A 15,212-nucleotide genomic window follows, 5' to 3' on the forward strand; every position below is an offset into this window, starting at 1 on the left:
TTTATCAATAGAAACACATATATTTTATTGATTCTTATTTATATTTTTGTGTCTGAGCTTGTAGCTTTGCATCAAAGGCACCATTGTGTCTGTTGCATGCAGGGTGATATGATTTAAATCAAAACGATGCTAGTCATCTCTGTCCTGTAGCAGTCCCTCCTCTGACCTGCTGTTGACTCACCAACAGTCTCCTAAGTGGGGTGTGGGAGGAGTCACAGCTGGGTATTGTCACGGCCCATCTGCCCGGAGACTGAGGTAAATTTTGAGGCCACACCTCTACCCCTCCTCTGACTCTCCAGATTAATTTCAGTCTTCGACCGAGAAGGAGCTAAATAACTGGCTCTCCTAGGTACGAGATGTTTCCTTTCTACTTGAACCTCGATTGATCTACTATTACTTCCTCTCATGCGCCCTGTGATTGGCCTGTGTACAGGAGTGGTTAGCGCTGCTGAGAGGCTCCTGAGCCGTGGCGCCGTGGCGGGGGGAAGCCCCAGGCTCCGCGTACAAGCGCGGCTACAGCTTCAGGCTTCTCCGCAAGGATCCCCAGCAGGAAGGAAGAGAGCAACTCAGTCGGAGTCAGCTCACGTGTTCGGACTGCGTGGTTGGCAGTCGGGAGCTTAGAGCGCACGCGCGGAGCACAGTTCTGGTCTCTGGTCGCAGAGACCGCAAGCACCCATGACCACCGCCAGCACACAGGAGAGGACCAGGCCTGAACTCCGCCGGTGGTCCAGGGAGGGCCGCAGCATCTGGCGGTGGGCTGGTCTCAACTTGGGCCATGGCGTGGCTGAAGAGCGAAGACCCGAGGAACTTCCAAGACTTCGCAGGCAGCCTGCTGACCGGTTTCAATGGAGAGTGAGAGAGGAGACAGATCAAACAACCATGAGTAAGCTCGCGATGGCGAGCAATTTAAGAAGCGCAGGCCTGGGCAGTCCTGATTCCCCAAGGGTTGCAGACCCAGGCGAAGGGACTTCCGGGGGCACAATCCCATGGAGAGGGGCAGATCCACGGCAAGGAAGTGCACCTCTAAGTCGCGGAGGGAGCACTCTAGAGAGGGGGTGAGGGTCACCAGGGCAGCAGGCAGGAGAATTAGGGATACCATCAGCCCTTCCCCGCTAGATCCCATTCTCCAGTCAGGGCCGTCTCCCCTGGGGATCCTCCCGGACAATAAGCCTCACCACGTGGTTCCCTAGGGGGGGGTAGTTCCCTATCCCCCCCTTATCTCCAGTTCACCCCTCCGGAGCGCGAGGAGACCCTTTCGGCCACCGCTCCAGCAGCCTGCCTAGGCAATGACTGGCTCCACAAGGCCCCAATCCTGGCACGGATCCAGATCCCCCCAGATTATCTCTGGCCTACCCAGAGCTCTCCCAGAGTTTCCAGGAGGTCTTAGCCAGAGCTATTGCCCAGGGCATCTCCTAGGGCATGCAACGCCAGTTTCAGGGACCCAGAAACCAGCCACTCGTAAGTCACCTAGCGGTTATCTAGACCTACCCGGTACTGCCACCTCCAGAGATCTCAGAGCAGACTCTCCCTTCACGGCCAGCGAGGAGTCGGGGTCAGAGGAGGGGGACCTTAAGGAGGTCAGGTTCTCTGATGACGAGGAGGCCCAAAGCCCCGATGCCCCAGTAATCTTGAGCCTCTTTCCCCCCGCTCTCTTTAGCTGCCTGCTGCGCAAGGCTAAGGTCACAGCAGACCTGGACGTTCCAGTAGCCAGTCAGGACACGGCTACCATTAGCACAAGCAGGGAGCCATGAAAGGTCCTTTCCACAGACACCAGGTGGAGAAGGAGGAGATCCCGACCCCAGACCTGTTCCTAGAGGTGCTCAGGTCACAATGGGCTCAGCCTGGTGCCGGAGGGGGAGAAGGAATCGGGATTCTATTCCAATCTTTTCGTGGTCCCGAAGAGCTCTGGAGGGTGGAGGGCCATCCTAGACCTTAAATTACTCAATTCTAGACTGGTCTACTGTAAGTTCAAGACTGCCTCGCTGAAGTTATCCTGGAAGGGATTGGACAGGGAGATTTCCTAGCCTCCATTGGTCTCACCGAGGCTTACCTGCACATCATGATTGCGCCGGAGCACCGTATGTTCCTCAGGTTCTCATATGGGGGCACTCACTAGCAGTACAGGGCGTTTCCCTTCAGCTTGGCACCCGCCCCCAGGACGTTCACCAAGGTACTAGCCGTGGTGGCAGCCCACCTCTGCTCCACCCCGGTCCAGTTGCATTGTTACCTTGATGACATTCTCGTATTAGCGCCCTCAGTGGCTCGAGCCAAAGGGGACTTAACCCTCACCATCGCCACCCTTAGGTCACTGGGGTTCTCGGTCAACCTCGAGAAGAGTCACCTGACTCCCGCCACCAGACTCCAGCATCTGGGAACCATCATTGACTCGGTGGGTGGGGAGGTTTTCCTCTCGGAGGAGCGTAGGGACAGCATCGTACAATTGATTCTAGAGATTTGCATGTATCTGTTTCTGTAGCTCTTCTTTCCAGGCTTCTCGGCAAGGTCATCTCCTGTATCGGGATAGTGCCTTGGGCACGGCTACACGCCAGAGAGCTGCAGTGATTCCTCCTTCCTCACAAAGAGACGGGACGAGCGATGCAGAATTCAAGGTCAGGGTGACACCCCAGGTTCTCCTGTCTTTCCACTGGTGGATGTCCCCAGCCCTGTCCAAGGGCTCCCTGTTCAGGGAGCCGGACAGACTTGTCTTGACAACAGGAGTCAGGTCTGAGTTGGGAGGACAGGCTTGTCCTCTCAACTAGCCCAGGGGCGGTGGACTCTGACCGATCTTTGCAAAAGCATCAACTGGTTGGAGCTCAGAGCGATCCACCTGGTTCTACGATGCTTCAAGACGACAGTATCCGGGAAGCATGTCCTAGTGCTCACGAACAACGTGGTGGCCAAGGCTCACGTAAACAAGCAGGGAGGCACCCACTCCAGGGCGCTTTGCGACAAGGCGGTGAGATTGGGGAACTGGGTGGAGTGGAACCTCCCATCTATCCGAGCAGAACACATTTCTGGGGAAGAGAATCAGCAGGCCGACTGACTCAGCAGGGAGACAGTGGATCACGGAGAGTGGCAGCTTCACCCCAGCGTCTTCAGCCGGATCTGTCAGAGATTCGGACGACCAGCGGTGGACCTCTTCGCTTCCCCGATGAACACCCAGCTCCCGAGGTTCATTTCACGGTTCCAGACACAGGGAGCGATAGACAACAACTCTCTATGATGCAGTTGGCCATCAGGTCTTCTATACGCCTTTCCTCCCCTCCCTCTCCTTCCCAGGATGCTCAGGAAGCTAGTACTAGAGAGGGCAGAGGTCATCCTGGTGGCTCCCTACTGGCTCCGACGTCCCTGGTTTGCAGATCTGATAGAGATGTCTATCACCCCCCATTGGAGGATCCCTCGAGGGGAGGTAACCCTCATCCAGGGGAATCTGATCCACCCAAACCCAGACTGGCTCCAACTGACCATCTGGAAATTGAGCGGATACAATTAAGGGAGGCCCAGATTTCATCCAAGGTCATCGGGACCATCGAGGCTGCCAGGAGGAGATCCACCACTCACATCTATGATGTGACCTGGTCTCCTTCGCATCCTGGTGCCGCACGGCCCAGTTAGTACCGACCTCGGCCACAGTCCCGCAGGTACTAGATTTCCTGCAGGAGGGACTGGAGAAAGGCCTGGCCCCTAGCAACCTCAGAAGGCAGATCACTGGCCACTGTCCTGGGTGGAGTGGTGACACAGTCTCTGTCCCAACTTCCCATTATTAAGCGGTTCCTCAGGGGAGCAACCAACCTCCGGCCCCCGGTGATCCACCGCTTTCCCTCTTGGGACTTTCCCACTGTGCTCCAGGCTCTCCTGGAAGCACCCTTTGAGCCGCTGAGGGAGGTGAGTCTCCAGCTGCTTACTCTCAAGGTAGTGTTTCTCGTAGCCATCACCTCTGCCAGGAGGGTTTCAGAGATCAATGCACTATCGGCCAGAGCGGACCTCTGGGTCTTCCACAGCAACAGGGTCGTCCTAAGGCTTGACCCAGCATTCATGCCAAAGATTAATTCCCCCTTTCATAAGGCTCAGGAGATTGTTCTCCCGAACTTTTGTCCAGCTCCCTCCTGTGGAAGGGAGAGGTCCTGGCATCGCCTTGATGTCAGGAGGGTGTTGCACATCTATCTGAAGTGCACGTCGGCCATTAGACGGTCGGAGGCTTTCTTCGTCTCCTTCCACCTGGCAACCAGGGGAGCGAAGGCCTGCCCAGCCACCATCAGTAGATGGATCAGACTGGCCATCTCCAAGGCCTACAAGGCACGGGGACCTCCAGTGCCTGAGGGTATTACCGCACACCAGGAGTGCAGCCACTTCGGTAGCCTGGGCCACCCAGGCTCCCATCGAAGACATCTGCAGGGCGGCAGCATGGGCTCCGCCCTCTCCGTTCATCAGACACTATCGACTGGACGCTTTCGCCTCTGCGGAAACGTCCTTTGGGAGGAGGGTTCTCCAGAGAGTGCTAGACACTCGAGAGGACTCAGGCCCCAGGGACCCTTCCAGGGTCACCTAGCTTTGGTATGTCCCAGCTGTGACTCCTGCCACGCCCCACTTTGGAGACTGTCAGTTGGTCTTACCTGAACTGTATGTCTCGAAGGATGGTGTGGGAGCAGTCACTTCCTTCCCGTAGTGCGCCCGACGCAGGGTGGGCCTCAGCGAAGTTAGTTACTGGTCAGTCAGGGACAAGGAGGGGAGCAGCGGGGGGGGGGGTTTACCCTGTTTCCTTCCTTCTAGATTCGCCTTGACTGGACCACCAGTAATCTGGAGAGTCAGAGCTGGGGTAGAGGAGTGGCCTCAAGATTTAGTTCATTCTCCGGTCAGATGGGCCGTGACAATATCCAGCTGTGACTGCTCCCACGCCATCCTTCGAGACATGCAATTCAGGTAAGACCAACTGACATTCCCAATATTGCAGAATATAAAGCTTCATGCTATATAATTAAGCTCCATGTCATGCTGAATAAACAAAATTATTAATGTATCTTAAATAGAAAACTACCTTTAGATAGATTTTTAGTCCTAAAGCATTTTATTAAAATATATTTGATAAAAATATAAAAATCCCATTTAAATTTTAAAAAATCTGATATATTTTTTTATTTAAAAAAAATCTGATATTTTTATCCACACTGGTTGCATGTATCTGAAGAAGTATTTCTGTATAGTGATGAAAAAATCATCTAACCCAATCATTTATTCTTGTTTTCAACAGTATGAGGCATTTTGACCGAGCTGCACTGTTTCTTGAGGCCTGCCTTAAGTATGGCACTATTGAAGTTAATGAAGATGCAAATATCCTTTTTTAATGATGCATAAATTCAAGCATAGAAATCTACAACAGTGGCTTTTTTACTAGATGCTGTGCATGTAAACCTTTTTTTTCAGTCTAAGGCAAAAATAAAAAGCATAACATATCTAAAGTACTTAAATGATAACAGGCAGTGTGTTAAATTGCAAACATTTCATTGTCAAATATTTCAGCTCTAACAGCAGGATTAAACGCAGTGCCAGTCTTAAGCATTGTCATCCAGAAGTCTGATATCTGATTGTTCATTTCTGTATTCCTTAACCTGCCTTTCACAGAAACTAATCCATGCAATATTTGCCGATTATGCCAGAAGTCTGAAGTCTCTAGGGTTTAAGCAGGCTGCTATTTTGTTTGCCACAAAAGCAGGAGTACCAGGCAAAAATCTGTTGAGTGAACTTGAGCAACAGAAGGAAGGCGTCAAAGAATGAAAACTCTTTAGAAAACAGCTAGAAGTTATGATTTCCCATGGGATGAGTCATTGGTGCAATAATACTTAAGAAACAAAGTTTTTTTTAAAGTATCTTTTACCACAATAGAAATATAACTAAAGAATGTCTTGTATTTTGTTTTAACATTGGTAGAGACAGTTTTGGTATTAAGCAATGCTATATTGGTCTTTGACTAACAACTGTGTTGGTAAAAGCTTTTCAGCAACTAGATATTTATCTTAAAATATGGTTTAAAATTTGTGAACTAGGCTCAGCCCAATATTTTCCTGCTCCTTATTATTTAAGATTGCCACAATGTGTCCCATGAAATTATACAAATAATACTGAAAAAAACCTTCACTCCACAAGTCCCATATATGTATCCTATCATTCTTTGAAACCATTGCATCTGGTTTATCTTTATTGGTTTACCAATACATTGCTGATCCAAATTACTTATGGCAGTCAAGCACTACAGCTATACTGATGTTTCATTGTGAAATGTGCATCTGCAAGAAAATTCTCTTGTCCCAAAGTTAATACACACACACACACACTTAATTTTCTATGTACTTAATTTATCCCCTTTAAAGCTATCTAAATAGTGGCCATATTAAAAAAGAACCAGATTAAGATGGTTTGGCCTTAGTTCCATTTAGTTTTAGTCTAATAGCTACTTAATAGATCTTTCTGTTTTAGCTTTTTAATGCTTTGTATTGGTTCTTTCATTATTTGTGTTTAGTTAGATACTTATAAATTCGAACTATAAATTGCCCCTTTTTGGTTTCTGAGGTTGTCAAAGCCTTCTAATTCTACTGGGCAGATTATCTCATAAAATGAATGGTATAAATCTAAATATCAGAATATATTCAGTCTTTGGAGAAGAGAGAGATTACTATAGCTGTATCCATCTTGATAAGCCATTCCATAAGGGTATCATTTAAATCTATGGTGGTAAGAATAAATTAATATAAAACAGCTTTAATAAACAGCTTCTGCTTCCAAGCCCTCTGAAATAAACTTACTTGTAGGATCATATATTAACCGAGGGTATATTATAGCATGGCAGGCATATTTGACCTTTAGCATTTAAACTTGTCTACAATATTCAGTTGAATGTGCTTGTTGTCAGGTTCTTTTTACATTTCATATGTTTAAAATTTTATCATTTGCAGTAGAATTGAAGCTCTGCTGGCATTAGCAAGCTTGTATAACTAGAAAAATCAATCAATTAATAGTGCTGTATTGAAGGACTATTGCAAAACAAAGTTTTTACTTGGATCTCTACAATATCAGTTACACTGCTTAATAGTAGTACATTTAGAACAACAAAGAAATAGTGAAAAGGAGGAGGAAAAGCCCAGTAATTCTTATAAGTTTTCAGAGAAAAACACTTTTACACACGGATCTGTAAATACTTTAGGTAAACTAGGTAATCAGTTCTGGGTGTGGTATAAATGCATGAGACTGAGAATTCATTTTAACACTTGAAATTTAATCAGTTTCTGTATATTACGTAAAGCAGTTCACAGATTAGTAGAGTAGTGTATGTTTTATACTTTATGTTATTTAACTGATTTCAAGAGCACTGTGGTTTAAGATTGAGAACACTTTAATACTGATCTGTACATTATTTGAATCACAGGTGACTTTTTACTGTTTCAGGTCTCTTCATTAACAAGGTAGCATGAATGGGTTAGTTAGTGATAGTGTGTAATGAGTATGATTAAATTAAAAGAGCTATTAATCACATGAAACTAAAGGTATTTGGATTTTAAATAAAGCATGGCTGAAAATAACTATTCAGAAGTTATTTGTGGTCCATTTATACAGTATTTCCAATGCAGCGATTTAGGAAAATTCAGCATAAAAGCATTCTTTTCAATTTTGCAAGACTTAATTCATTTAAAAAAAAATAATTTTAAGTTGTTGCACATTTGCATGTTGTCAATCATTGCTATTCAGATAAATAAATGTACTTGCATACAGACATAATGCTGTAACTACTGCATACTATAAGTCAATGCAATAGGAAATTAAGATTTCACTTCATTTGGAAAAAGGTTTAACTGTTCTCTTCTAAATCAAGCCATCGCCATCACTAGTACAGTGAAGCATTAAACTGCCTGGTCATGCTAAAAATGTGGATAATTGCATGCACATGCCTAACTAGATACTTCAAGGGTACTAACCACATTTTCCTGACAACAGCTAGTAAGAACGTATATGTTATTATTATATAATGACATTAGTGTTACCTTGATTGCCCTCTACAAGCTACAATTAACCGTTGTGGGAGCCTTGTTTTCAGTTCTGAATATTACTCCCAGGTGTTTCTATGTGATTTGATAAGAAGGTGAACATTATATGCAGACAAACTCTGCCTATAATGTCAATTAGGCAACAATAACCATATAATATTTGAATGAATGCCTTTGCTTCAATAAATGTTCAGATGAAGCATCTTTCATGAAGCAACATAGCCGCTTACCATTTTGCACTAGTTTGCTTTGCAGCTTCTCCTGCAGAGCTTGTAGTGTCTTCCATTAAATATTATGGGCACTGCTGACACACCAAAGCAAGCTCCCAGAGGCCTTCCTGGTGTACCAAAGCTCTTCCATGATGGACAGAATCAGAATATACTGAATTCCACCATATGCATTGATGCTGTCCAAGGAATTGTTTACTTTGGGGGAGAAAACTTGTCAATACAAGTCTAAATGACTTTACATAGGCCTATTAACCAATTAGGTCTTGAGGAAATACACAATAGACTAGGTTTTAGATGAAAAAAAGGTACGCATAAAATAAGTGTAAGTAACATTCCTAGCTGTATTCTAAGTGGTATTTGTTTTGCTGTGAAGTGGAGCTAATGAAATTAGCTAAATGTTAATTACAGCATTTTAAATTAGACATTATAATTGTCATTCCGGAAATCTATGTGATGACATTAGGCATTTTTAATTGGTACTGTGATGTTTAAGATAAGCCTTACTTGTATTACATGTATCACTTTCATATGTTTACTACAAGTGTGGATACGCAGAAGTGAGTCCAGCTGGACATAATGAATATATTTGCAATTATATGTGTGTAGGAATGCAGCCTTATTGCATTATTTATATATTTTGTACAAGTTGGAAATTGTTTCCATCAAAATCTTGCTCAAAAATGAAAGTTATTATTAAATGTTTTGTTATGTTGAAAAACAGAAATTAAAATCAATTTTTAAAATTATATTTTCCTGTGATACTGAATTGTCATAAAAAGAACATGTCTAATTAATTTGATTTATTTAATTTAAGTGTTGACCAACTCAAAATGATTCTGGGCAGCTCACAAAGTAACAAAAGAAAACAAACAAAACTAAACCAATGAAACAAATGGAGATAATGATCAAGATGGTGACTTTGGCTAATGATAAAACTCACAAGGGTTTCTATTCACCTTAGTCCAGGCCTGAGGACTAGAGTGATTATAGGGGTGTAATTTGATTCCAGAGGACAAATATCATGGCAAAGGCCTGTCTCCTGCATTCCAAAAGATACAATACAATACAATACAATAGTAGAGTTGGAAGGGACCTTGGAGGTCTTCTAGTCCAACCCCCTGCCTAGGCAGGAAACCCTATACCGTTTCAGACAAATAGCTATCCAACATCTTCTTAAAGACTTCCAGTGTTGGGGCATTCACAACTTCTGGAGGCAAGCTGTTCCACTGATTAATTGTTCTCACTGTCAGGAAATTCCTCCTCAGTTCTAAATTGCTTCTCTCCTTGATTAGTTTCCACCCATTGCTTCTTGTTCTACCCTCAGGTGCTTTGGAGAATAGTTTGACTCCCTCTTCTTTGTGGCAACCTCTGAGATATTGGAATAATGCTATCATGTCTCCCCTAGTCCTTCTTTCTCTTAAGCTAAACATACCCAGTTCCTGCAACCGTTCTTCATATGTTTTAGTCTCCAGTCCCCTAATCATCTTTGTTGCTCTTCTCTGCACTCTTTCTAGAGTCTCCACATCTTTTTTACATCGTGGCGACCAGAACTGAATGCAGTATTCCAAGTGTGGCCTTACCAAGGCATTATAAAGTGGTATTAACACTTCACGTGATCTTGATTCTATCCCTCTGTTGATGCAGCCTAGAACTGTGTTGGCTTTTTTGGCAGCTGCTGCACACTGCTGGCTCATATTTAAATGGTTGTCCACTAGGACTCCAAGATCCCTTTCACAGTTACTACTACTGAGTATGGTATCACCTATACTGTACCTGTGCATTCCGTTTTTGTTGCCTAAATGTAGAACCTTACTCTTTTCACCATTGAATTTCATTTTATTAGATAGTGCCCAATGTTCAAGTTTGTCAAGATCCTTCTGTATCTTAAGCCTATCTTCTGGAGTGTTGGCTATTCCTGCCAGCTTGGTATCATCTGCAAATTTGATGAGTTCCCCATTTATTCCCTCATCCAAATCATTGATGAAGATGTTGAAGAGTACTGGGCCTAAAACAGAGCCTTGGGGTACTCCACTGCATACTTCCCTCCATGTAGATGCAGTTCCATTGAGAACTACACGTTGAGTGCGGTTGGTCAGCCAGTTACCAATCCATCTGGTGGTGATGCTGTCTAACCCACATTCTTCTACTTTATCTAGTAGTAGGTTATGGTCTACCTTATCAAAAGCCTTACTGAAGTCCAAGTAAACTATATCAACGGCATTCCTCTGGTCCACTAATTTTGTCACATTATCAAAGAATGCAATAAGATTAGTCTGGCATGATCTGTTTTTGACAAATCCATGTTGACTTTTGGCTATTACTTTGTTTGCTTCTAGGTGTTCGCAAATTCGTTGCTTGATTATTTTTTCCAGAATCTTTCCTGGTATTGAGGTTAGGCTGATAGGTCTGTAGTTTCCTGGATCTAATTTTTTCCCTTTTTTGAAGATGGGAACCACATCAGCTCTTTTCCAGTCCTCTGGTAGTTCCCCGGTGTTCCAGGATCTCTGAAAGATATAATTCAGTGGTTCTGAGATCTCGTCTGCTAGTTCCTTCAGAACTCTGGGGTGTAATCCATCCGGTCCTGGTGATTTGAACTCATCTAGGGTAGACAGGTGCTCACTTACCATTTTCTTCCCTATTTCAATTTGTGTTCCTAATTTTGTGGTGCTGCTTTCGATAGGTTGGACTGTTTTATCCCTTTGTGTAAAGACAGATGCAAAACATGAGTTAAATAGTTCTGCTTTCTCCCTGTTGCTTGTCACCTTCTTGCCACTTTCTCCTAGCAATGGACCAATTGTTTCCTTAACTTTTTTCTTGTTTTTAACATGTTGGAAGAAGCTTTTTTTGTTAATTTTTACTTTTGTGGCAAGCCTTTCTTCATTGTGAGCCTTAGCTTTCCTCACTTCATCTTTACAGGCTCGGGCTATTTGCTGATATTCTGCCTTAGTTATGTCCCCCTCCTTCCACTTTTTATACTTACTTTTTTTGTCTTTCAGTTTGTCAGATAGTTGTTTATGCAGCCATGCTGGTTTCTTTTGGGAGCTGTTGTTTTTCTTCTTCATTGGTATTGTGTTAGACTGGGCTTTTCTAATCTCATTTTTCAAAATTTCCCAAGCTTCTTGAGTTGTTTTCCCCTCGAGGATTCTCATCCATGGATTCTCATCCATGGATGATACTGTTTATTTGAGAATTAAAGCATGCCAACTCTGTCAACTCATATTGCCTGGTTTAGAACACAGAAGATCACTCAAATAACAAGTTTCTATGCCATGTAGGGACAGTTGGTAGTAAGCATACCTTAATTGTTCCCTTAGTGGCCAAAACATAACTGAAAGGCATATTGCATCACAAACTATAAAGATAAGATAGAACTACTGTGGCTCTACTGGTCATTAACAGTTTTATCCTTAAATGAACTTCTGTAATTCCTTTTTGAAGTAATTTAAGATAAGGCTATTATGTTTTGCTGACTAGTTCTATAGCTATAAGAATAAGTAATTTATCTTGCTAGAACATTATGTGTTTTCTGTAAAATATGAATATTCATATAATACAATATCATCTCACTGTCCAAAATAAAACAGCCCAATTAGTGTAAATTTTCCTCAAGAGAGAATTGTTCCATCCCCTACTACAGATAATTCTCGACTTACAACAGTTTGTTAGTGATCGGAGTTACAACGTCACTGAAAAAGGTAACGGTTGTTTTTCACACTTATGACCGCTGCAACATTTCCATGGTCAGGTGATTCAGAAACTTGAGAACTGAGTCATATGACAGTTACAGTGGTCCTTGGTCATGTGACCCCCTTTTGCAACCTGAAAAGCAAAATGGGGAAACCAGATTCATTTAACAACCATGTTAGCAATTTAACAACTGCAATGACTTTAACAAATGTGGCAAGAAAAGTTGTAAAATGGGGCAAAAGGTTTTCACTTAGCAACATAAATGTTGGGCTCAATTTTGGTCATAAGTCAATGCCTGCCTATAAACGTTTATGTGCTAAATGCTTTATACTTTCTGTATAAGATAGGCTTCTGACAGGAACAGATATCTTCCAATTTCCTCCAAATTTGGAAGAAAAAAGCACCTATCATTATGAAATACAAAGATTTCTCTAAAATTGTACTGTATTGGTTAAGGTTAATAGTTCTCTGTTCTTTCAGTGTAGTGTCACTGACAATTTATCAATACAGTGAGATCTTTTGACAAGAATAAAATAGAAGAACAAAATTACTTTTTACTTTCCTGCAAAATATGAGGAAGCAATATGTCTAACCATTGCGGTCTGAAATCTGATAAGAAGCCATTATCAGAATGTGACTGCTGCTTATTGTGAGAGCACACTTTTTCATCCCTTCTCCCCCCGCCCCCCCCCAGCAATCTGTATTTGCAAAGCTATTAGAGCAATCTATGCTATTGTTACACGGCTCCGATCACCTTGAATCAAACAGCAAGGCCAGAATTTAAATAGAAAAATGCTGGAAAAAGCAAACCAATCCATAGTACAGAGTCACTGTCAGAGCTCTGAAACCAATGAAATGAACCAATGAAATATCAATTCAAGTAGTCATTTAGCACAATAGCTTTGAGAATATTCGCATTCAGTTCTCTTAGTGACAAGGAAAAAGCTATTACATCCCACTGATATCCATGATGTCAGTGTCATACCTGTGGCACGCATGCCAAAGGTGGCACGCAGAGCCCTCTCTGGGCACGTGCACCGTTGCCAGCTGCTCTTCTGGTTTCGGCACGTACATGCGCACCAGCCCAGCTTCGTAGGTGCCGGAAAAGGGCCCTGAAAACAGCCCGAAAAACAGCCTTAAAAATGGCCAAAAAACAGGCACGTGAACAACAGCCAGCTAGTCTTTGGGTTTCCTTTGCTCCAGCACATGTGCATGCATGCACATGCAAGAAGGTTCCGATTTGGGCACTCGGTGCCAAAAATGTTCGCCATCACTGTCCTATAACATCACCTTTCAGAGAGTTTTGTTTTGATTAATCTGCATTAAATAAGTATAAAGATAGAAAGACAGTCTCACATGGATTCTCTTTCATTGCAAGGGAGAAAGAACCCGTGAGATCTTTCTCAAATTCATATCAATTTTTATACCTTTTAGACAGTAAGAAAAATTACTGATTGAAATACAGGTATGCGCTGAGGCAAAAGGACCATTTTTTTAAAGTGCGGAACAAAGACATAACATTTGGGAGAAGCTCAGGTAGCTCCCCCCTCTAATTTACTGTAATATAGAATAAGTGGGAAGGATAAGGAGAATCTTGATTTTTTTTTTTTTTTTTTGCTACTGACTCTAAAAGTAAGGTTGCAACTACATACATGTGGGAGATATACAGTATATTACAGCGATGGCGAACCTTTTTTGGCTCGCGTGCCACAACTGGGGGGAACGCAGGGGGGTCGTGTGCAGGCGTGCCACACCCATAATGCAATATGCAACCTCCCCCAGTGCGCATGCATGCACAAAAGGCGTGACCCCCCATTTTTATATGCTTTTTTCGCCCTCCCCAGGATCCAGAGGCTTTATAGGAGCTTGGGGAGGGTGCAAAGAGCCTCCCCCGCCCTCCCGGAGGCCCTCCGGAGGTTTCAGGGATTGTCCGGAGGCTTCCCTGAAGCCTTCAGAACGCTTAAAACGACCCTCCGTGCAAACCGGAAGTCACTGCCGGTTTGCTCGGAGGGTCGTTTTAAGCGCTCCGAAGGCTTCAGAGACCGTCCGGAAGCTTCCCTGAAGTCTTCGGAGCGCTTAAAATGACCCTCCGAGCGAGGGTCGTTTTGAGCGCTCTGAAGGCGTCAGGGAAGCCTCCGGACGGTCCTTGAAGCCTCCGGGGGGGGCAGGGGAGGCTCTTTTCGCCCTCCCCAGGCTCCTATAAAGCCTCTGGAGCCTGAGGAGGGCGAAAAATGACTTTTAAAAATGGTGAACTCAGCTGGCCAGCGCACGCATGCGCGCTGGCCAGCTGACAGGGCAGCACCTCACGTGCCCAGACAAATGGCTCTCTGTGCTGCCTGTGGCACGCGTGCCATAGGTTCGCCATCACTGGTATATTATTTAGCCTTAGAGAAATTATGTTAGAATTGTCTCGGAATCTCTTGTAGATCCTATGTTTTGATGGAAATTTTCCAGGAGGTTAAAAATGAACTTTTATCTCTCTATCTCTTGTTTTTTTTTTAAGTTTATAATTCAGGAAAGCATTTTGGTGATGCAGACTTCATAAAAAGAGAAGGTGTCAGAATCATGAATGCTACCACGAATGACACCTTGTTATTCTTTCTCAGTGCCATTTACATCTTGTTATTAATTTTGACAACAATGTTTATGAGATGCAGCATCCAGGCGAGATGGGCAGCTTATAAACTTCATAAATAAATAAAAAATACCCGAATGGTAGGGAAACTTTCTATATACAGTACATTCCATATTCTCAATGAATAAAAACCTTTAACATAGATCAGAGTACATAAAGCTTTGGCTTAAGGCACGAAGCTGCTACATGGTGGAAGATGCATGAGAGGGAGTGGGAGGCAGGCCAAATTGGTATATACCCAATATACCTTTGGAAGGGTTTATAATTAACTTCCTGGGTTTTATGACTTGCAGGTTCATACATCTTTAGTGTAGATTGTGTGTAGGCAGCATTGGCCAGTTTTTGGTTCAAAGAAAGCCAATAAAAATGAGCCAAATAAGAACAAGCTTTGTTTTGCATCTCTAATAACAGTAACATATCATGTTTGGAAAAACACAATGACAGACTGAAAAGGGAAGATGAAAAGAAGCAGAAAGAACATTGTGTGGGGAAAGTACTAACATTGTGTCTGAAAGACCCGCTCGCTCGCGCTCTTCCCCTATACATATACACACCATGTGTATATTGTGTATTCATACAGTAAGGATCAGTGAGAGTAGCTAATAAGATGTATTTCGACTTCTTGAT

The 15,212-nt window shown here is 43.6% G+C and overlaps 1 protein-coding gene across 1 annotated transcript in view; it reads left to right on the top strand.

The window, feature by feature from the left end:
• Positions 1-9,311, top strand: part of WDR11 (WD repeat domain 11) — a 58,475-nt gene extending 49,164 nt beyond the window's left edge. The window contains exons 28-29 of the mRNA XM_081955331.1: positions 5,249-5,330; positions 5,620-9,311. Coding sequence (XP_081811457.1) covers positions 5,249-5,330; positions 5,620-5,772 — 235 coding nt within the window. The 3' untranslated portion in view covers positions 5,773-9,311. The remainder of the gene's footprint in view (positions 1-5,248; positions 5,331-5,619) is intronic.
• Positions 9,312-15,212: the final 5,901 nt, after the last annotated feature.

The sequence above is a fragment of the Natrix helvetica genome, assembly GCF_964273705.1.
Source record: "Natrix helvetica genome assembly, chromosome: 5".
NCBI lineage: Eukaryota > Metazoa > Chordata > Lepidosauria > Squamata > Natricidae > Natrix > Natrix helvetica.